This window comes from Micromesistius poutassou (genome assembly GCF_964030765.1).
Source record: "Micromesistius poutassou genome assembly, chromosome: 17".
NCBI lineage: Eukaryota > Metazoa > Chordata > Actinopteri > Gadiformes > Gadidae > Micromesistius > Micromesistius poutassou.
This window is the reverse complement of record NC_140287.1, coordinates 12352091-12373157: the sequence shown is the minus strand read 5'-3', so window position 1 is coordinate 12373157 and position 21067 is coordinate 12352091. Positions and strand designations below refer to the sequence as shown.

General features: G+C 46.5%; 2 protein-coding genes across 3 annotated transcripts in view; one reads left to right on the top strand and one right to left on the bottom strand.

Moving 5' to 3' along the window:
• Positions 1–14388, top strand: part of stag1a (STAG1 cohesin complex component a) — a 36164-nt gene extending 21776 nt beyond the window's left edge. Inside the window, exons 8-32 of one of the 2 annotated variants that reach the window (XM_084482635.1) lie at positions 105–256; positions 451–524; positions 632–755; positions 988–1086; positions 1184–1263; positions 1521–1628; positions 1893–2007; positions 2401–2518; positions 2892–2995; positions 3186–3278; positions 3867–4160; positions 4540–4610; positions 5035–5203; positions 5570–5662; positions 6048–6222; positions 6926–7062; positions 7875–7976; positions 8148–8296; positions 8582–8710; positions 9064–9269; positions 9754–9925; positions 11494–11610; positions 11967–12081; positions 12333–12413; positions 12724–14388. In XM_084482635.1, the coding sequence (XP_084338761.1) occupies positions 105–256; positions 451–524; positions 632–755; positions 988–1086; positions 1184–1263; positions 1521–1628; positions 1893–2007; positions 2401–2518; positions 2892–2995; positions 3186–3278; positions 3867–4160; positions 4540–4610; positions 5035–5203; positions 5570–5662; positions 6048–6222; positions 6926–7062; positions 7875–7976; positions 8148–8296; positions 8582–8710; positions 9064–9269; positions 9754–9925; positions 11494–11610; positions 11967–12081; positions 12333–12413; positions 12724–12747 (3101 nt within the window). In that variant the 3' untranslated portion in view covers positions 12748–14388. Of the gene's footprint in view, positions 1–104; positions 257–450; positions 525–631; positions 756–987; positions 1087–1183; positions 1264–1520; positions 1629–1892; positions 2008–2400; positions 2519–2891; positions 2996–3185; positions 3279–3866; positions 4161–4539; positions 4611–5034; positions 5204–5569; positions 5663–6047; positions 6223–6922; positions 7063–7874; positions 7977–8147; positions 8297–8581; positions 8711–9063; positions 9270–9753; positions 9926–11493; positions 11611–11966; positions 12082–12332; positions 12414–12723 lie in introns of both variants that reach the window. The other variant, XM_084482634.1, reaches the window with a different exon arrangement.
• A 235-nt stretch (positions 14389–14623) lies between these two features.
• On the bottom strand, positions 14624–20525 carry pccb (propionyl-CoA carboxylase subunit beta). The gene is made up of 15 exons (XM_084482591.1): positions 20261–20525; positions 19833–19952; positions 19643–19711; positions 19476–19532; positions 19255–19368; positions 18852–18962; positions 18506–18614; positions 17498–17618; positions 17316–17397; positions 16967–17090; positions 16609–16716; positions 16305–16405; positions 16026–16124; positions 15780–15879; positions 14624–15413 (listed from the first exon to the last, which is right to left on the bottom strand). Exons 1-15 carry the CDS (start codon positions 20504–20506, stop codon positions 15292–15294), a joined length of 1683 nt encoding a protein of 560 aa, XP_084338717.1. The 5' UTR covers positions 20507–20525; the 3' UTR covers positions 14624–15291.
• Positions 20526–21067: the final 542 nt, after the last annotated feature.

Below are 21067 nucleotides of genomic sequence, written 5' to 3'. Positions count from 1 at the left end.
CGTTCTCTCTTGTCTCTGTGACTCTTTATCTCCATCTCTCCCTGATCTATCTCTCTCCTTCTGGCTCTCTCCCCGTCTCTCTATCTCTTCTCTCTTCTCTCTAGCGATGAAGCTTATGACGGCGCTGGTCAACGTGGCGCTGAACCTCAGCATCCACCAGGACAACACGCAGCGGCAGTACGAAGCCGAGAGGAACAAGATGGCCGGCAAGAGGGCCAACGAGAAGCTGGAGCTGCTGCTACAGAAGAGGAAGGAGGTAGGAGGGCGTGGTGTTTGACTGTGTGTTTCATTGTGTCCTACGTTTGACTGTGTTGCATTTCATTGTGTTGTGTTTGACTGTAATGTGTGTGTCATTGTGTGTTGTGGTTACTTGGGAGTTGTGTATCATTGTGTGTTGAGTTTCATTGTGTGTCGTGTTGGGTTTAACTCTCGTCTCCGTTGTCCGTTCAGCTCCAAGAGAACCAGGACGAGATCGAGAACATGATGAACTCCATCTTCAAGGGCATATTCGTCCATCGCTACAGGTAACCACTCATTTCATTAGGACTATCATTATCACACACCACCGTAATCTGAACGCCGAATCACAGTGGCGACCAACGTGGTGTCCCCCCCCTCTCCTCCTTCCCAGGGATGCCATTGCAGAGATCCGAGCCATCTGCATCGAGGAGATTGGTGTGTGGATGAAGATGTACAGCGACGCCTTCCTCAACGACAGCTACCTGAAATACGTGGGCTGGACTCTGCACGATCGGGTACCAAATTCATTACAATGAAGTATTAAGTAGTAACTCGGATATTCGTTTGCTGGATAGGTATTTGGTTTTCAATGATGGGATTTGGCCAGGTTAAAGTGTAAGAACCCCCCTGTTACAACTCCTGTGGGACAAGAGTTTGTGTATTGTCCCATCTATCTTTCTATCTCTATCTCTGTATATCTTTCTATTCGTGTAAACCTCTCTCTCTCTGTCTCTTGTCTGACCCCAGCAAGGCGAGGTGCGTTTGAAGTGTCTGAAGGCACTGCAGAACCTGTACACCAACAGAGAACTGTTTCCCAAGCTAGAGCTCTTCACCAACCGCTTCAAGGTAAAACAAATGGATAAGATAGACCTATGGGGAAGAGATGGGAGCAGGGCATAGAGACTCATGACAATAACTACAAACACACGTGTGTTTTCTGCAGGACCGCATCGTATCGATGACCCTTGACAAGGAGTACGACGTGGCCGTGGAGGCCATTCGATTGGTCACCCTGATCCTGCAGTGAGTAGAATGCAGATTGTCTCGACCAATGAAAATCCACCCCTGTGGATTTTGAAGTGATTTAACCTGACATTGTCACAACCAGTGACATTTGACTATATCTCACTTTTTGATGTTGGGAAACCTCAGAGTGCAACATAAAAAGACGAAATCCACTAACAATATAGGGAAATATTTTCATGAATACAAATCAAAGGGTCTGAGGTTCAGTTAATATCGTTGTACATTAAATGTTAATCTCCTATTTGTACTTCCAGGGGAAGTGAGGACGCTCTGTCCAATGAGGACTGCGAGAACGTGTACCACCTGGTTTACTCCGCCCACCGGCCCGTGGCGGTGGCCGCCGGAGAGTTCCTCCACAGGAAGTACGTCCATCTTGGAAATCTGTGTGTTCATGTCCTTCTCAATGACGCATTTATTCCCATTCCAATATGGCGGGTGGGAGCTGACCGCTGTGGTGTTAAATGTGTTTGTTGCGAGAGTTGATTATCATTTTCGGTCACTTTCTAAAGTGTAAAGTCACCAAGTAATTTTTTTCTTCATAGTTTATTATCGCCCCCCCCCCCCCCCCCCCCCCCCGACCTCAACTTCATAATCAACCTTCTGATCCATCACTGTGTCTCCTCCAGGCTGTTCAGCCGCCACGACCCCCTGGCCGAGGAGGCGCTGGCCAAGCGGCGAGGCCGCAGCAGCCCCAACGGGAACCTCATCCGCATGCTGGTGCTCTTCTTCCTGGAGAGCGAGGTGACCGACGCGTGCTCTCTCGCCCGCTCTCTTGCTTTTCACTCTTCGTCCTCCTCCTCCTCCCATCTGCTCGTTCTCCTACACACTCACTCACACACACACACACACACACACACACGTATCACAAACTATAGAACAAGCTCTGATGGATCTGGTTGACAGATAATATAATAGAATATTAACATTTAAAGTACAACGACATTATCTGAACCTCAGAACAGAACTTTTTAACGTACATTACAGAAAACATTTCTTTGGATTTCCGTGTTTGATTTACCTCGTGTGTGTGTGTGTGTGTGTGTGTGTGTGTGTGTGTGTGTGTGTGTGTGTGTGTGTGTGTGTGTGTGTGTGTGTGTGTGTGTGTGTGTGTGTGTGTGTGTGTGTGTGCCCCAGCTCCACGAGCACGCTGCCTACCTGGTGGACTCTCTGTGGGAGAGCTCCCAGGAGCTGCTGAAGGACTGGGAGTGTATGACGGAGCTGCTGCTGGAGGAGCCCGTCGGGGGAGAGGAGGGTGAGACACGCGCTCACACACACGTGCACACACGCGCATGGTCACGTCAACACACACACCGTTAAGTCAACACACATGCACACGGAAATCAACTAGACATGCGTAGACATACACACACATTCATCCCATACACGGGCATGCAGACACACTCTGTGTGCTTCAGGCTTTCAGAAAGCAGACACACACGTACACACGCGCACAGGAATAACAAGAAGCTTAATGAGGACCAACACATTGTGTAATTGATGGAACATCTCCAATTATAATAACCATAATAACCACCTCTCTCTCTCTCTCTCTCTCTCTCTCTCTCTCTCCTCTCTCTCTCTCTCTCTCTCTCTCTCTCTCTCTCTCTCTCGCTCTCTCTCCCCAGTGTTGTCAGACAGGCAGGAGAGTGCTCTGATTGAGCTGATGGTGTGTACCATCCGCCAGGCCGCCGAGGCCCACCCACCGGTCGGCAGAGGCACCGGAAAGCGCGTAAGAACCCCAACACACACACACACACGCACACGCTCTAAAAGCTGGGTGGACCATCACTGTAACCAACAAACATAGCTTTAGGAATCAGTGAAAAAATAAGGCTATTTTTATTTTATGGATAATTGCCCAAATATGTTTTTTATTTTTTCAACTTGAAATATATTGTCTGTTTGCGTTTTGTCTCCAGGTGCTGACAGCGAAGGAGAGGAAGACTCAGATAGACGACAAGAACAAACTGACGGAGCACTTCATCATGGCGCTGCCCATGCTGCTGTCCAAGGTAAGGACCACTCACTCACTCACTCACTCACTCACTCCGACTGATGACCAGTCACTGTTAAGAGATTTTAATAAATGCAGAGTTACTTGTGTTGTGACATCGCCTCTGTTCACCAAATTCATTTTTACAAAAAACATTTCCACATGTGTTTCAACAAATGGATTTCAATGAACATTCATAGAGAGCTGGTTATTCAAATAAATAGCTGAGCTACCTGTATGAATCATGATTAATGGGCCTGCTGTTAATCTGAGGTTCGACGTATTGTGTGTGTAGCCTGACTATGGCCTATTGATTGCCCGGCTGCATGTAATGGACCGTTAGAATGTAACATGGTTTTTACTGAAATGTAAAGCGCACCCACATTAGAAAATTACATTTCAACCAAATCTCTTACTCCACATCTAACCATACCTCTCTCTCTCTCTCTCTCTCTCTCTCTCTCTCTCTCTCTCTCTCTCTCTCTCTCTCTCTCTCTCTCTCTCTCTCTCTCTCTCTCTCTCTCTCTCTCTCTCTCTCTCTCTCTCTGACCATACCTCTCTCTCTCTCTCACTCTGACCATACCTCTCTCTCTCTCTCCCTGTGCAGTACCAGGCGGACTCTGAGAAGGTGGCCAACCTGCTGCAGATCCCGCAGTTCTTCGACCTGGACGTGTACAGCGCCGGGCGCATGGAGAAGCACCTGGACGCGCTGCTGAAGCAGATCCGCCTGGTGGTGGAGAAGCACATCGAGGTGGACGTGCTGGAGGCCTGCAGCAAGACCTACAGCATCCTGTGCTCGGAGGAGTACACCATCATGAACCGCGTGGACATCGCCCGCTCGCAGCTCATCGACGAGATGACGGACCGCTTCGCCCACTCGGTGGAGGAGCTGCTGCAGGAGGTGATGGAGGGAGGGAGGGAGGGAGGGATGGAGGGAGAGATGAGGGTTTCCCACAGCACCTTACAGCTTAGGCAGCCGCCTAAGCAATACACGCCTGCCGCCTTAACTACGACGTCCAAAAAATGTTTCATTTTTAATTTTATTTTTATTTTACAAAAGTATTAAATAATCTTAAGTTCATTCACTCTCTGTGTATAGATTGGGCTGCAGGGCAACAGCCTGAGGCCTGAATAAAATAATCAGAAATGGTCCCCCACCCCCCCCCCCCCCCCCCTCCACGGTCTGACGGCAAACCCCACTACCTAAACTAACTAATTCCTGCGGGAAACCCCTGGAGTGAATCACACTAATGAAACCTTCTCAACGTCTCCACCCTCAGGCGGAGGAGGCCGACGACGACGACATCTACAACGTTCTGTCCACCCTCAAGAGGCTCACCGCCTTCCACAAGTGAGACCTTCTGGCCCTCTGCTGGGCTTCTGTGTTTTATCTTTCCTTCCACTCATCTGTCCGCTTTGATCCGTCGCTCCAATCTTGAATCTGATTTGTGCATTACGGGTGACGGATGTCAAGGCGTCAGATTTAGGATGTAGGATAGATGTAGGATATAAGATCTTAGTTGGACTTCCTACACAAAAAAGTGAACGCCAATAATGCCAATGTATTGTTAGGATGATAAGGATTGCTGAAATAAGATAGCATTTTATCTGCATTTAATATTATTTTGTAAATCCGTTCCGAATGTTATTCCCATTATAAGACTTGCCCTACATTTATTCACTGTCGGGTAATTCCAACACAAAAAGACCATGCAGCAATATGCACCCGATGGCGTGTATTCAAACCACTAATCTTTACCATCATCCTCAATCAGTGCCCACGACCTGACCCGCTGGGACCTGTTTGGGAACTGCTATCGGCTGCTGAAGGCGGGCATCGAGCAGGGATCCATGCCTGAGCAGATTGCCGTACAAGCCCTCCAGTGTTCCCACTACTCCATCCTCTGGCAGCTGGTGAAGATCACCGAGGGAGCCCCCAGCAAGGTGCAGACCGCCGCCCACTACCCCACCCACATCTCTCTCACCCCCACCCATAGCGAGGGTGGGGGTGAGAGAGATGTGTTTTCTGTATAGCACCATGAACATCATGAAGTGTGATTCAATGAGAACAAATGCATGCAGATAGAAGCTATACAGTCAACATACAAGAGAATCAACAAGGGCTATAATAATAGAACGAATGTGTGTGTGGGTGAAGGCCCAGAAAAGGCACGGTTGAATCTGGACCACTTTAGGGCTCATCATTCCTTCAAGGTTTATCTTTGTCTTATCTTTGTGTGTGTGTGTGTGTGTGTGTGTGTGTGTGTGTGTGTGTGTGTGTGTGTGTGTGCGTGTGCGTGCGAAACACAGGACGACCTGCTGGCTCTCAGGAGAGTGGTGAAGTCCTTCCTGGCGGTGTGTCAGCAGTGTCTTTCCAACGTCAACACGCCCGTCAAAGAACAGGTAGGAGGAGCCTTGAGTAGAGCCCCCACATTGAGACGGAATCCTGGTTGATTGAATAATGGGGCTGATCGTTTAACTTTGGCCGTAGTGGTACTAAACTTTTGAAAGACCTTCTTAGGCACGGTTTATGTAACAACTTTGTAAACTCTTTGAGTAGTTCGCATTCAGAGTGGTTGAAGTCAGCATTTATTTCCACATTGACTGCCAGTGTAAAAAAAGATCTCAGAGCACCTGCAACAGATCATTTTGAATGGACACTGGGACACTGGGCCATAAGACGTTCCACAGTAGCTGAAGCGGGTGTCCTTGACGGGCCCACCATGTTATTAGGTCTGTTGGCTACTCTTCAGTCGGGATGGACTGACCCCTCCCTCCCCTCCTCCAGGCCTTCATGCTGCTGTGCGACCTGCTGATGATCTTCAGCCACCAGCTGGTGTCGGGGGGCCGGGAGGGGCTCCAGCCGCTGGTCTTCAACCCCGACTCCACCCTGCAGAACGAGCTGCTCAACTTCGTGCTGGACCACGTGTTCATCGACCAGGACGACGAGAACCAGAGCATGGGTGAGCAATAGAAGTGCAGGAAATACCCCCAACGACTATACAGCAGGACCAGCAAACGCACAACGCACAATGGTCCGAATCTCAGCGAGTACTCGAGTATGCAAGTCATTTTTGTATTTTTTTGTATTTTAATGTTTATTTTGGCCTGGAAATGAGCTGATAATTTCCACTAATTATCATTAATTATCACATTTCAAAAGTTAGTTTTTAATCAGTATTTTATACATTCCACTTTATAGTATCATGTCGAGGTTGACTCCTCAAAACGTAGTTCAACTGTTTCATGCGATTGTTCGGAGGGCGGTTGAAGAAACATTGGAATTGGAACCCAACATTTCGGGTTGCCAAATGCCCAACATGAATGTGGGAAGTTAGAACATCCCATCATTGACTAGATCATCAGATTGTCTAGAGATGGTAGGGATAGGTCCCTAATCATAATAATAATAAAGAATGACTGAATTGCCCCTAGCAGTATTTAGATCAATGCATTATCAAAGTATTATATTATTGATAGTTCAACATGATGCAACACTGTAACCCTAAACCAAATCGAAGAAGCCAAGGACACAAATCAACTGCTGTTTGGGGGATCCTGTTCACCAATGTCCACTCGTTTCCTGTCCCGTCCGTTCCCCCCCCTCCCCCCCCCCTCCCTGCGTCCGTCCGTCCGTCCGTCTGTCCTTCCGTCCGGCCCCAGAAGGAGACGAGGAGGACGAGGCGAACAAGATCGAGGCACTCCACAAGAGGAGGAACCTGTTGGCGGCCTTCAGCAAGCTCATCATCTACGACATCGTGGACATGCCCGCCGCCGCCGACATCTTCAAACACTACATGAAGGTGGGTCCACGCTAGACCAACGCCACTCCTCTGTTAACGTCCAACGGAAGTCAGGGGGGGGCAGTTTTTCCCCAGTCCATCTTTCGGATGGCCTCTGCTTAAAACGCTTACGTAGCTTGTGGAGGGTTTGCCGCAGAGGCTAGGCTAGAGCTTTGCCTCTAAGAAGTAAAGCTGGTTGCCTATCACCGTGCTATGAGTTACAGTCGACAATAGAGCGATGTGATTGGACGAGATTCTTGTCGTGTAAGACCAGTGCAGGCATGTGTCATAACTACGTCATACAGCCGTATACCAGAAGTAGCCACATTTTTGGGCACAGATATATGAAAATGAAAGACAGTCATGAGTATATGAAATTTCTTTGAACTTTATCTTGGTATTGAAGTTATTCAACCATTCGACCTAGAGCTTTTTTTCATTTTGTATGAACTATTAAACCTCAGGCAACTGCAAAAACTTCAGCCAAGCTTTTTCTTAAATGAAAATCCATCTGAAAGCTGAATACATTTTGCGACTGGGCAAAATTATACAAAAGGGAACTTTTCCAACTTCAATCAACTTTTTGGTTCATAGAAATAACTGAAATCTAATTTAGGAGTAGCCTTCTGGTGGTGAACTCACTGAACCTGTTTTTTTATTTCAACCAATAGCATCTTTAATAGCTAATGTCCACTGAACCCAAACCCAGTAGATGACATGATAAAATGACCCTAGACTTCAATGGACACCTAGTTTGTGGATGAGATGAAGTGATGGTGTCATGTGATCTGTGGGAGAGTGCTGACTGTGGTGTTCTCCTCCCCGCTCCTCAGTACTATAACGACTACGGTGACATCATCAAGGAGACTCTGAGCAAGACGAGGCAGACGGACAAGATCCAGTGTGCCAAGACGCTCATTCTCAGCTTGCAGCAGGTGAACACACGCACACACACACACACACACACACACACACACACACACACACACACACACACACACACACACACACACACACACACACACACACACACACACACACACACACACACACACACACACACACTGACCGGTGCGGTGGCCTGTGTGTGTGTGTGTGTGCTCCAGCTGTTCAACGAGCTGCTCCAGGACCAGGGGCCCAACCTGGACCGGACGTCGTCCCACGTCAGCGGCATCAAGGAGCTGGCCCGCCGCTTCGCCCTCACCTTCGGTCTGGACCAGATCAAGACCCGGGAGGCCGTCGCCACGCTACACAAGTAAGACCCCGCCCCAGCCGAGCCCCGGACCTGGACTGGTCTACGCCATAGACAAATATCTATATTTTTATAATTGGTTGATTTTATATATATTGAATATATTTAATTTCTCTCTTGTCTGTCTGTCTGTCTGTCCCATCGGCCCTCTCCTTCTATAACCCACTGTGTATCTTTACCTCTCCTTCTTATTCCCTTGGACTGCATCTCTTCCCTGCCCTCCATTCCACCTCTGTCTCTCTCTCTCTCCCTGTCCCTGTCTCCCTCTCCCCCTCTCCCCCTCTCCAGGGATGGTATCGAGTTTGCCTTCAAGTTCCAGAACCCCCGTGGGGCAGAGCTTCCCCCCATCAACCTGGCCTTCCTGGAGGTCCTCAGCGAGTTCTCCTCCAAGCTGCTGCGGCAGGACAAGAAGACTGTGTAAGTACACTGGAACAGCACGGGTGGATCTGTGTGTGTGTGTGTGTGTGTGTGTGGGTGTGGGTGTTTGCATTCCAAGTCGTGGATCTATTCACATTTGTAATACGTCTGTCTACAACATACACAACAAAAAATGTATCAGTGTGGTTATAGAGGTGTGTGTGTGTTTTTGTACTCTTGTGAGTGTGGGTGTCCTGTTGTGTTTTTGTACTCTTTTGAGTGAGTGTGTATATGTGTGTGTGTGTGTGTGTATGTGTGTGCATGTGCGTCGCGGCACCTCTGTGCTTCAAGAGGTGCGTCGGGTGCTGATCCTGTGGTCTCCGTCCCTTGCCCCCCCCCCCGCCCCCCTTCAGCCACTCGTACCTGGAGAAGTTCATGTCGGAGTCGATGTCGGAGCGGCGCGAGGACGTGTGGCTGCCGCTCATCTCCTACCGCAACAGCCTGCTGACGGGCGGCGACGAGGGCGACCGCATGTCCGTCACCTCGGGCTCCAGCAGCAAGACGGGCTCGGTGCGCAGCAAGAAGGGCCGGCCGCCGCTGCACAAGAAGCGCATCGAGGGTGAGTCGGGGTTTATGTTGAAGACACTGATCTGAGAGTAACGGGGAGAGGACTGGGTGAGGACGTCACAGTCAAAGAGTCAAAGCCAGCTTTATTGTCAGTTCCAAAATATGTGCAAGACAAATGGAGGACTCGAAATTGCGTTTGTCTCTGACCCGCGGTGCAACAAGTAGAAAAAGGATCAAATTAGGTCAAGTGAAATAAAATAATTAATGTTTACAATAAATAAATTCTGCATAGTGCAAAGGTAGGCAAAAAAAAACCCAGTAAAACAACACAGTATATATACAATAAAGTTAAAAAAGTAAATGGGCCAGGGCTCTTGGGGGCAAATAGGAGGGGGTTTCAGAGTCCAAAGTTCGTGGGGGAGGGAAGGGAGAGAGTTGAGCTTCCTGACATGTTTTTCACTGAGGCACCGCTGGGTTCTAATCTCAGAGGCTTTGTGTGTGTGTGTGTGTGTGTGTGTGTGCGTGCGTGCGTGCAGAGGAGAGCAGCGTGGAGGGCTCGTGGCTGATGCGCAGCGACACCACCCTGCAGACCCCCGGACCGCTGCAGCCCCCCCAGCTCACCTCCACCGTGCTGCGGGAGAACCGGGCCGCCGAACACCTGCCGGACCCCGACTCAGAACCGGGCTCCGAGAACGACTTCGTACACAAGTGAGTGGAGGGAGAGAGGGAGAGGGGGGCGGGTGGAGGGAGAGGGAAGGATCAGGGAGAGAAATGGATGGAGCGAACGAGTGAGGAATGAACGAGGGAGGAGTAGAGTGAGTGAATCTGTATAAAATGACTTATACTTATATATGTTGTTTTTGTCATCAAAGTCGTGTTTGATCGCATAAAACCACCGTAACCGGATAATATTTTGCAACTAAACACTGTGTTTCAAATCCATATATAGTACATAAGAGGGTGTTTCACCGGAAATAGGTCAATTGCCGATAATCAGAACACACTGTATTTGTCTCCATCTAGTGGCCGTTTGGTGCAATAGCAAGAGTCATTCAATTCGATTTGCCCTGATCTTTCAATAGAGGGGTCAAACGTAAAAAATTAACAATGGATTTCCGAGATATCCACCTGTTTGTGTCTTGATTGATTGATCATCATGTTTATATCGTCATTTTTGCACTTTTACTTGTGGCGATATACTCTGTGGGGTATGCTATTTTGAGGAAAAAACTGAGAAAGTGGCCCATTGGGGACAAACCCTCCCAATAATGGTTTGTAGTCGGCTCTGACACTCATGGGTGGGCTTAGGACAAGTGATTTGGCCGCCTCCCCCTGAAGAGTCCGGAGGGCAACGATTTTCGGTCTGAAGTCCCTTTATCGAACCTGCAAAAAAGCAGGCTTGAAAAGATGCTTGAAACGATTGCGTCAGTAGCCATGACCTTGCTGTTCATAAAGAGGTGTCGATAAATCCATTATCTACTATACACAAACATACCTCAGGGACCTCATTCCCGTCTACACGAGTCGATGTGTCCGTGCGATATTTGGCGAGGTTTTCAGAGAAGGCGCCGATAATCTGAGGTAGAATAGTCTTCATTGGTGTCCTGGCACCTAGCCTGGCGCCATCGACCTGACGGAAAGGCAAGACTGATGGTCAAGACCATTAGTGTAGTTGGTACTGCAGTAGCTGGACCCGCCTTTTAAAAGTCACACAGTTGGCAGGAGCCTAAAGATTCACTCACTCACCCATATAGATGAACTTACATTTTACACTTACATTTAGGCATTAGGCATTTAGCAGACGCTTTTATCCAAAGCGACTAACAATAAGTAAATTAGTCAGAAGAAGAGAAACAACAATATATCACTGTCGGTACATTGAAGATGTTCATAGAAACAAGTGCCGAGCACTTACGATCGCTAGGTTAACCCATTATTAACCCATAAGATGCTACACAATGCCAAGTACTATTTTTGATAACTAAATAACATATTATCACTGATAATGAGTCTTTGAGTCTGCATGGAATTATGAGTGAGTGAGGGAGAGATAGGACACCTGCAGATGTACGTGTACCGTGTACCGTGACACACTCCATGAACTGGTTACCCCCTGGTTGTCCATTGGTCACGGACCGTGGTAACTGACCCGTACCCCTTCAGAATAGTTAACTCCAGACAAAAAGAATCGCTATATGAATAGCGTTTACCTCAGGTTAAAGATGCTTGTGTTTTCCTTTGTCCTTTTTGTTAACGTTTGTGTTGCTTCCCTCCAGTCCTCAGATGCAGATGTCGTGGCTGGGCCAGCAGAAGATGGACGACAGCAGCAGGAAAGATCGCTCGGGCATGAGCTACATCAAGTCACGCAGCAACCAGGGCGTCCGACAGACCGTGTAAGTGTGCGCACATGTGCCTTTGACAGAAACCTGGCTTGGATGTCTCTGTCTCTCTCTCTCTCTCTTTTATTTATGAGCCTCCATTTTGAAAAGGTTTGTAGTGTGTACCATTGCCAGCCTTCATTCTCTGTAAAGCCTGTAAAAAAGCCTGTAATCCACAACATGTGCCATCAGTTCTAGTTTTCTGGTGTGCAGAGTCGTTATTAAGAGGTCTTTATGTTCCGGAGATGTAAACATGTAAGATGTAAACATTCTTGTAGACATTTCGGACTCTATGTTCTTTCAGGGAGATTCTGATCCTTGTCAGACGTCTTTAGCTGTACTCTGACTGATTTGTTTCTGGCGTGAATCAGACGCGGTCTGATGGAGGATGACGCCGAGCCCATCTTCGAGGACGTGATGATGTCATCGCGGGGTCAGCTGGAGGACATGAACGAGGAGTTTGAGGACACCATGGTGATCGACCTGGTCAGTGACGTCACTTCCTGCCACCACAAACCAACCGTCAGAATGAAGTTCTTACTGATGCATTAGAATGTGTTTAGTAAAACATGTTTTTTCATTCAAGTTGTCTGTAATCTTTTTTCGACCTCTCAAATGCATCTCGGGAGGCTTTTCAATAGTTATTTTGCCCTCTTAACAACAACCTTACTTGTTCGATTTTTAATCGAACATTTTTTATTATTATTTTCAATCACCAAGTGTTTTGTCCTTCTCAGCCACCGTCTCGGAACAGACGCGAGAGGGCGGAGTTGAGACCAGACTTCTTCGACTCTGCGGCGATGATTGAGGACGAGTCGGTGAGTGTGTGCAGAGGATCTTTGGGGTGGGGGGGGAAAGGTTGTTTCGTTATTAGAAATGTTTTGAATGATGCCACAGAAATCTCGAGGCACGACACTTCAAACGTTTACATGCATGCAGAACACTTAGAGCCCCAAACAGCCACATTTTTTAGGCTCAATCTGTAAACATTTTGATTGAACATGAGTGTAGACCAACTGTAGACCCAGATGTTTCAAGTATTTGTATCATATGTGGTTAAATGATGGTCGTAACCATAATTCCTAACAAATTTAGTTGAACTTCTCTTTTCTCTTTTGTCTCCCACAGGGATTCAGCATGCCCATGTTCTGAGGAGGGGATTCAAAGATCCTGAAAAAGGAAAAAGATTCCAGTGTGCAGCACGGTGAAGAATGGGTTGTCTTTTTGTGGAGGGGGGAGAGGGGGAGATCCTTAATCAGCTGCCAAACTCTTTATAAGACTAAAGCGACACCGGTTGAGTACTTTTTCCACGTTCCTGAGACTTTTCTTCTCGTACTTTACAACAAGATGGCTGCCACTAAGTGTCGGGGGGGGGGGGGGGGGGGGGGGGGGGGGGGGGTCATCCTCTGATGGTGACTCTTGGATTGGACGGAATATGATCGCAACAGACCAGGATTGGCTCCTTTTCTGAACCCGCCTCCCACCCCCGACCCCCCTCCAGTCAAGACTATCAAAATGGGGGAGGACCTTCATCTATCTCCCCATCCTCCTCCCGCTCCTTCCAAGTGCATTGGTGAAACTCTCTGGTAGCCGGCGTTGGGACTGTTGACCAATGTCTTGGTTCGTCCCGTTTTAACCGTCCCCTGTTCAACCAATGCAGAGACGATTGGTTCCTGGCAGTGACCCTTCCCACCCCCAACAGATTTTTTTTGTTTTGTTCCCCCCTGGTGTCTCTCTCTCTAGCCCTTCTGTTTTCGTCCAACAGGGGGACCGGAGAACAATAGTAAATGTTATCTATCTTTTCCCCCCTGCCGCCTTCTGTTTGCCATCCGATTCCTTGTCTGTGGTGGTTGCTGTGTGACGTGTATTGTGTTGGTTACCTTTTTTGGTTATTTAGATGTACACACTCATACACAGGCATTTGCGCACCAAGGTGAATGTTTCTCCCCCCCCCCCCCCCCCCCCTTATAGACTGACGTTGAGAATTTGTGTAATTGTGTTGTGCTTGAAGGAAAATTGAGTGTTGTGATTGGATGAGAAAGTAACACTCACAAGATGATCTTGGACAAAAACTCGGCCCTCTTGAAAGCGCACCACCCCCAAACCACGACTTTTGAAGGGGAAATGTTTAAAAAAAAAAAACACAAACATATTTTGAATTCTGTAGCTTTAGTACAAAACGTTTTAAATCAAGTGTTTTTTCCGTTGTCTGTTTGTACAGCTCTTTGTTGAATATCTTGTTGCCAAATTGTGGCCTACATACTTATACCCAAACCCTTTTTGTTACTAACGTAAAAGCAGACACTGTTGCTATGGGATACCAGGGGAGCCAAAGTGCTGTATGTTTGATTGTAGCCATTTCAACAACTCATCCTTTTATTCTGATTTCTCTCGCCCGGTTCCGAATCCTCACGTGATCGGTTAGCGGTGGAAGCTAAGCTAACGTTTGGCACGTTCAACCGAATCGTTGCTCATATCGCACACAAAATGTCAACACGGTGAACCGATCCAGTGTACAACAACCCGTTTCAGCTTTAGATGTAAACGGTTCATATATTTATATAAAATATATATAATATATGTAAAGCAAAACGATTGGTGCGTGCCATTGTTTTCTGATGGATTTGTCCACTGGTTTGACTGTTTACGACCGAATATTTACCGCAACCCACTGTTGGTGCAATCAATCATGTGTTCCCTATGGCAGGGTTGGCAGTCCTGTAAATATCAATTTGATTGGGTCTTTATGCTGCACAATTAACGTCACCCGTCCTTAAATGCTCTAAAAGTACATCTTTTCTGCCAACTTAAATTCTTTTTAATAAAATAAAATCTGTAATCAATTCCTGAGCCAGTTGTTTAAATGTTTTATTCTTAACCATTTTTTTGTAATAATTTTGTGTTGATCTCATGGATAGCCTACTTTCACAGAGGGCTTGTTTGAAGATGAATGATAAAAGTATCCATGGCATAAACTTCAAAACATTTTGGAAGAAACAACCATGACAAAACAATGCAGATGACTTGATTGACATTTTATCAGCTTTTATTTATTTTAGGTACACATGGGTGCAACTGACTTTACTGTCCTTGGGCAGTTCAAAGCATATGAAGGGTTTGGATTTGTTTGATTTATATGACCAATGACAGCGTGTGGCCTGCCAAATGGAAAAGGCACATACTCAATAACTTTCCATATTTCTCCAGGTTAGACAGGTTTACTGGCGTTTCATTTTTTAATACTTGTTGAAAAGGTTCCAATGTACTAAATTGTTTAACATTTCCATCTCAAGCTAACAGATGTTTTTAAGAGATTGCTTAGATGAGATACCTTTTTGATGGAAACCCCCATTTCAACCAGGATGTTAGAGAACATCACAACGCTAACTTCATACATTATTATTGTACATTGGAGGGTCTAGAACGGGTCTTGCAATAGGATCCAACTGGTTTTTCCTCAGATCGTTTCTTAGTGTCTATTTGGTGGTTGAGATGTATTTGTGTGCAGCCTTTCTTAGGAGTGGTAAATTAATTTCCAAACCAACAAACACTACAAAAAGGAAAACAACAAGAGGACAAGAACACACACTACCAAAAGCTGTATTGCTGTGTCCGGTACTGGACCCATTGGATCTAGCTGACCCAGGAGTACCGTGAGCTACTGTGGGTTTGGAGGAGGTGGAGGCTTCAGTTGCCCTATAGGGGCATGTTGGCGTGCTTCTTCCAGGGGTTCACCTGCTTCTTGCTGGCCAACACCTCCAGGTCTCTGCAGATCCTCTTCCGTGTGGTCGATGGCTCAATGATGTCATCCACAAAACCTGGACACAGATACACACGTGCCCAATTTAAAACAGTACAAGGCGACTACCACGATCTGGGTCTAAACTTTGTATATGAAGTGACCTTGATTCATTACATAAAGTCAAAGTTGACCTCAGTTAATCAATACATTCTGAGTTTAGTAGTACGGTCGTTACGGTCTGTATATAAAGATATCTTTGAAGTCGTTATTATTTTACCTTTTTATTTTAATTATTTCTTCCAACGTTATATATTCAAGACATGACTTATCGGACTATAGACATGACTATATCAGGTCAAGTCATGGCTGTTGTGGGTTGCCTATTCAACCACCACAGAGAGTTTAGTTCCAGACCTGGAGGACGGGGGGGGGGGGGGGTTACCTCTGACAGCTGCAGGGAAAGGGTTGGCAAACTTCTCCACGTATTCAGCCTCCGCCTCCGCCTGGCTGTCCTTCCCTCTGAATATGATCTGGACCGCGCCCTGAGAGACACACATCCATGCTTTGGTATGGGAACCTTAACATGCAGAAATATTCCTATATGCCTAAATTGCGCATAAGTGTACGATTTCCGTGAACAGACACACAATTTTGGCGTATTGATTTGCTTGTGTTGTGCGTTTTATACCTTAGCCCCCATGACGGCCACCTCTGCAGACGGCCAGGCATAGTTGACGTCTCCCCTCAGGTGTTTGGAACTCATCACATCATAGGCCCCGCCATACGCCTGGACAGGTGACACACACACACACACACACACACACACTGGTGTTTAGCTTTCAAACTCACTTTTAGCTGTTGATTGATGTCGACTGATAAGTCAGGCCCTCTAAACATTGGCCACTAAAGAACCGATATGGGTTGACTACCAAAACAGCATTAAATACACTGAGGTAGGCGGACACACCTTCCTGGTGATGATGGTGATCTTGGGCACGGTGGCCTCAGCAAACGCATACAGCAGCTTGGCTCCGTGTCTGATGATGCCTCCGTACTCCTGGGCCGTTCCTGTCCGAGATAGAGGGGGGAGGGTCAACAAATCAGACTCTAGAACCAGATCTAAAGTTTTGGAGTTTTGGTCTATGGTCTGAGCCAACGAGTGCTAACGACTAGTGTAAGTCACATGATCCAATTTATCCAAATTTATTAAGTTAAAATTAAAACAAAAAATAAGAATGTTAATGATACATTTGCGATATTAATTGTTATACCTGGGAGGAAGCCGGGCACGTCCACAAAGGTGATGATGGGAATGTTGAAGGCGTCGCAGAAACGCACGAATCGAGCACCTTTAACCGAAGAGTTGATGTCTAGACAGCCTGGGAAACACGCATACACACGTCTTTAGCTGCTTTAGGTTCCCCCCGAAAATGTATGTATTTTACATGGATGAATAATGACCCTTATCACCTAGCAGCCATTCTGGTCATAAACACGAACTCGCTGAGAGAACTGAATGTTGAATTCTAAATCCCATTCTCGCACCCAGCAAGCGTTCAGAACAAAGACGGCCGCTAGGTGTGCATGGCCCATTCCATACAAAACAACCTCGCCCTGACGCTCCCTCACCTGAAGCCACCTTGGGCTGATTACCCACAATACCCACGGTGCGCCCGTCCATGCGGGCGAACCCCACCACAATGTTCTTTGCGTAGCTGGGCATGATCTCAAAGAAGTTCTTCTCATCCACGATCTAGAGAATGTGACATAGCACAGTATATGAAAATTAATGTTTAGGGAGATAATGGCATTGCCAAAACAATTAAGATAAATGATCATTGTGGAAATGTGCCTATAGATGATAGCATAATTTCATAAACAATGACAAAAGGTGTACTCGCACAAGAAAAGGATTAGCAAAATAAATATTTACATGACATAATGCTTAAGGGAGTGAATGTTGTATATGACTTTATACCCCATGAATGATATCCAGCATGTCGTAAGCTTTGGTCGTCTCCGAGGGGACGATGGTGTCCATCGCAGGCACCAGCCGGTTGCTGTGACCAGAGGAGAGGAGGGAGAGAACAAAATGAAGGCGACGGCTGATTGGCTGACCGTTCCGTGTGGTGGCACAGGCGAGGCAATGTGATTGGCTACCTGGGGTCATGGGACTCCATGACTGGAGCAGCGTCCTGGTTGCTGAGCGGCAGGAAGTTGAAGAAGTCTCGGAGGTTGAGCAGGGCGTCCACGTCGTTCTCAAACGCGTAATGCGCCACACCTGTGAGAGACGCATACAGATCGTTATTCCCCAACAGGAGGGGGTTTGGGGGCAGGATAGTGTGGTGGCTAGGGGGTTTAAAGTCTCAGCTGAAAGATACTGGGTTTCGAGGCCCAATGGCCGCAGCCTAATTTGTACACTTATTTTACCCCTGACCCCCTACCTGCTCCTTAACACATCTTTCATTTTGACCGCAAGTAAATTATATAAATAAATCATTAGTTAAACTCTCAAACAAGCTTCAGCATTGCCTTTTCCAAACGTTGTAAATATCTCTTATTTCCTCACGTTCTTACAATTCAGGAATAATATAAGAAAACAGTGCTGATGATGATCCCGGTCCTGGCTGAAAGTAGACTGGGTAGCCCCGCCCATTCTGCCGGCGATTTGAGTTTGCCCCGCAGAAGGGTCTGGAGAAGAGCAATACATCTCTTTCTAGTTTCGATATGTTTTTGCGGGAGCCAATCAGCAAGCTGGCTTTTCCCCCTGGCGTGCTATTTGTGGTTTAACACAATGACGACAGGGAAGCGACGGCAAGCAGCCAATTGTGTACAGAGTCAATTTAACTCCGCCCGTTGATCACTCCTCTTGTGCTGAAGAAAATGACAGCAGCTTCCCCAGACCAATGTGCAATCTACGATTGAGCTTGGTCTGGCAAAAGCCAGGCTAGGCTGAAAGGCCATCACCTTGTAAATGACAAGCTTATGAACAGTAAAGGTAGATCATCTTGAATTTTATTGTATTTGTCCAATGCCTGTAAAAAGCGGACGAGGACTGTAAGTAAGGAAGTGCAGTACAATGTACCATCTAGTGGCGTCTTGGTGTCACTGCCACGAAAACTGGTCCAAATATCATATGCAAAGGAATATAAAACACAGCTGACTGACCGGACACTGCTGTGTGTGTCTTGGCTCCTCCCAATTCCTCCTGCGTCACATCCTCATTGGTCACAGACTTCACGACATCAGGGCCTGTGATGAACAGGTATGACGTGTCCTGGAAAAATATATGCATAAGTAGTAAAAAGTCACTAGAGTCAAGCAATGCACTCACTGTTGTGTTTAAACCCTAAGCCTTTAAACAATCATTGTCAATATTACAACTAACACAAGCTGCATGCGTGACATACATGCACACACGCAGGTCTTCTTAATGTTTTTTCCCTTTTACATCCTTTATCTACTAAGTCTGCATTATGATTCAATCTAGAGTGTGGCTAGTGAGCCCCCCTACCTTGACCATGAAGGTGAAGTCTGTTAGAGCGGGGGAGTAAACGGCCCCACCAGCACAAGGGCCCATGATCAGAGAGATCTGGGGCACTACACCCGACGCCAGCACATTCCTCTGGAGAAGGAACACAAATAGGTTTCTACACTTCACACAGTATATACCTAAGACACACACAATATTAAAGAATTTTTTTTTTTTTTAAATTGTTTGCAGCTACATGGTTATGTGAACACAATAAGGGTTTCCCAGTTATCAACTCTGATACTGTACTGCTGTAGGTTAATAAGGGTTAATGAGGGTTTACACACCTGGCAACTCTTGGAGTTAATGGTGGCACTTGATCAGAAAACCATACTACCAACAATCAATTTAGCCCATTTATTTTTTACTTTGTCTAAAAACTCACCAGGAAGATATCTGCGTATCCTGCCAGAGACTCAACCCCTTCCTGGATCCTGGCCCCTCCGGAGTCATTCAACCCGATGACCGGCGCGCCCACCATCATGGCCTGGTCCATAACCTGAACACAAACACTCAAGTCTGAATTTAATCCTTGCATTAACCCAAATCCGCATTTTCTCCCATTTTATTTTTGGCAAGCTTTGCATTTGAGACCATAGTACTAACCTTACAGATCTTCTGTGCATGGGCTCCTGACAGACTACCTCCAAACACGGTGAAGTCCTGACATGAAAAAACAACAACACATGTTTAGTAATCGGTTATAACAGCCCAGTTGAACCCACGTTAATGGGTTGGGGTTGTCTCCATAGTTTGTACGGTATTGGTTTTACCTGACTGAAAACGTAGACGAGCCTGCCATTGATTCTGCCCTGTCCAGTCACAACGCTGTCACCTGGAAACTTTGAACGTGGAAATCAAATTGTAAGAATAATTTCTGGAAATACCCCCCCAAAAAAATAAATAATAATAATGATGATGATGTTGACATCCCCGGTGTATGTCTTCTTTGTACCCGTTTACCTTGTTCCGATCCTGTTCCATGCCGAAGTCGGAGCATCTATGCTCCACGAACATGTCATATTCCACGAAGGACTCGGGGTCCAGCAACAGCTCTATCCGCTCCCTCGCTGTCAGTTTACCCTGTGACAAGAAGAGTTCAGTTAACCCTGTGACCAGAAGAGTTTAGAGTTGACCCGGTGACAAGACGTGTTTCGACTCAGTTCCCGATGTTACAATAAGAGTTTGGAGAGCCCCAATGGTACACCAACTTCCCATGGCTGGGAATAACTAACTTCAATGACAAAACTTACAGTAGTTGTACACGACTGAAGAGTAGTCGATACGATCGAAACCTAGTCCGAACAAATCCTCAGCACTAAAGCTAGAATTAATGATACATAAATAAAGTGATTTGCAAACAGAGAGAGGCAAGTTTTACCAAAGGTTACCTTTTTATGTTGTGCATCAATCCTGGGTTGACCTCCCCCGAGCAGAGCCTCTTGACGTTTCTTGTCTATCCGCTCCTTCACGGACAGATGGCCGACGGCATACCGACGGCATTGTTGTTGTAGACTAGTCTGGGAGGCAGTGGCGGCGGCGACGACACCGTGTTTTACCCGTGCCAAACCTCCGAAAGAAGTCCTAAGCCCACTTATTAGACGAGAGCTGCTTCGTGCAACGGTGAAGGCCGCCATTGCCCCCTGTGCTAGTTTGGGGAGGTTGGGTCGACGTGCAGCGATATACACCAATTGCAGAGGTTAACACTTTCTGTTGACCAATCATATATCTGATAACGTTGAGCGAAGGCGGTACTTGAACTGCAATCGTTTCTTCTATGGTTGAATCTGTACCTAACTGAATGTCAACACAGTGAACAACAATTCCCACTTGCATAATTTGTTTGCATTAAAAAATGTAATAATTCTAGACAACTCGGATGTTTAAACTCCGACCTAATAGCGTTTACCAATTCCGAGTTTTGGAATTTTAACGTTGCAAATCGGGACTCGTATTTTCCGAGTTGTCTTGAACGCAGCATAAATGTAACTGGTTGCACTGACAAACACATTAACTCTTAATAATCTGACATAATTACATTTAAATTATTGATGCCTTAAATATATTTATATCTTTGTATTCAAAATATATATCCAACAGTGAAATTATACACGAAAAGGAAAGGTTTTCCCATCTCTGTAACCAAGGTAACTGGAACGTATGATCTCGCGTGAACACGTATCTCGAGACGAGGGGCA

What these genes read in the sequence shown, in the direction of transcription:
- pccb (XM_084482591.1), bottom strand. Translation starts at nt 20,506, where the DNA reads ATGGCGGCCTTCACCGTTGCACGAAGCAGCTCTCGTCTAATAAGTGGG. An exon ending in CGTGCCCGGCTTCCTCCCAG is followed by an intron (nt 16,406 to 16,608) that starts GTATAACAATTA and finishes TATCTCGGACAG; the next exon opens with GAACGGCCCAGGAGTACGGA. An exon ending in TGGCCGTCATGGGGGCTAAG is followed by an intron (nt 15,880 to 16,025) that starts GTATAAAACGCA and finishes TGTGTCTCTCAG; the next exon opens with GGCGCGGTCCAGATCATATT.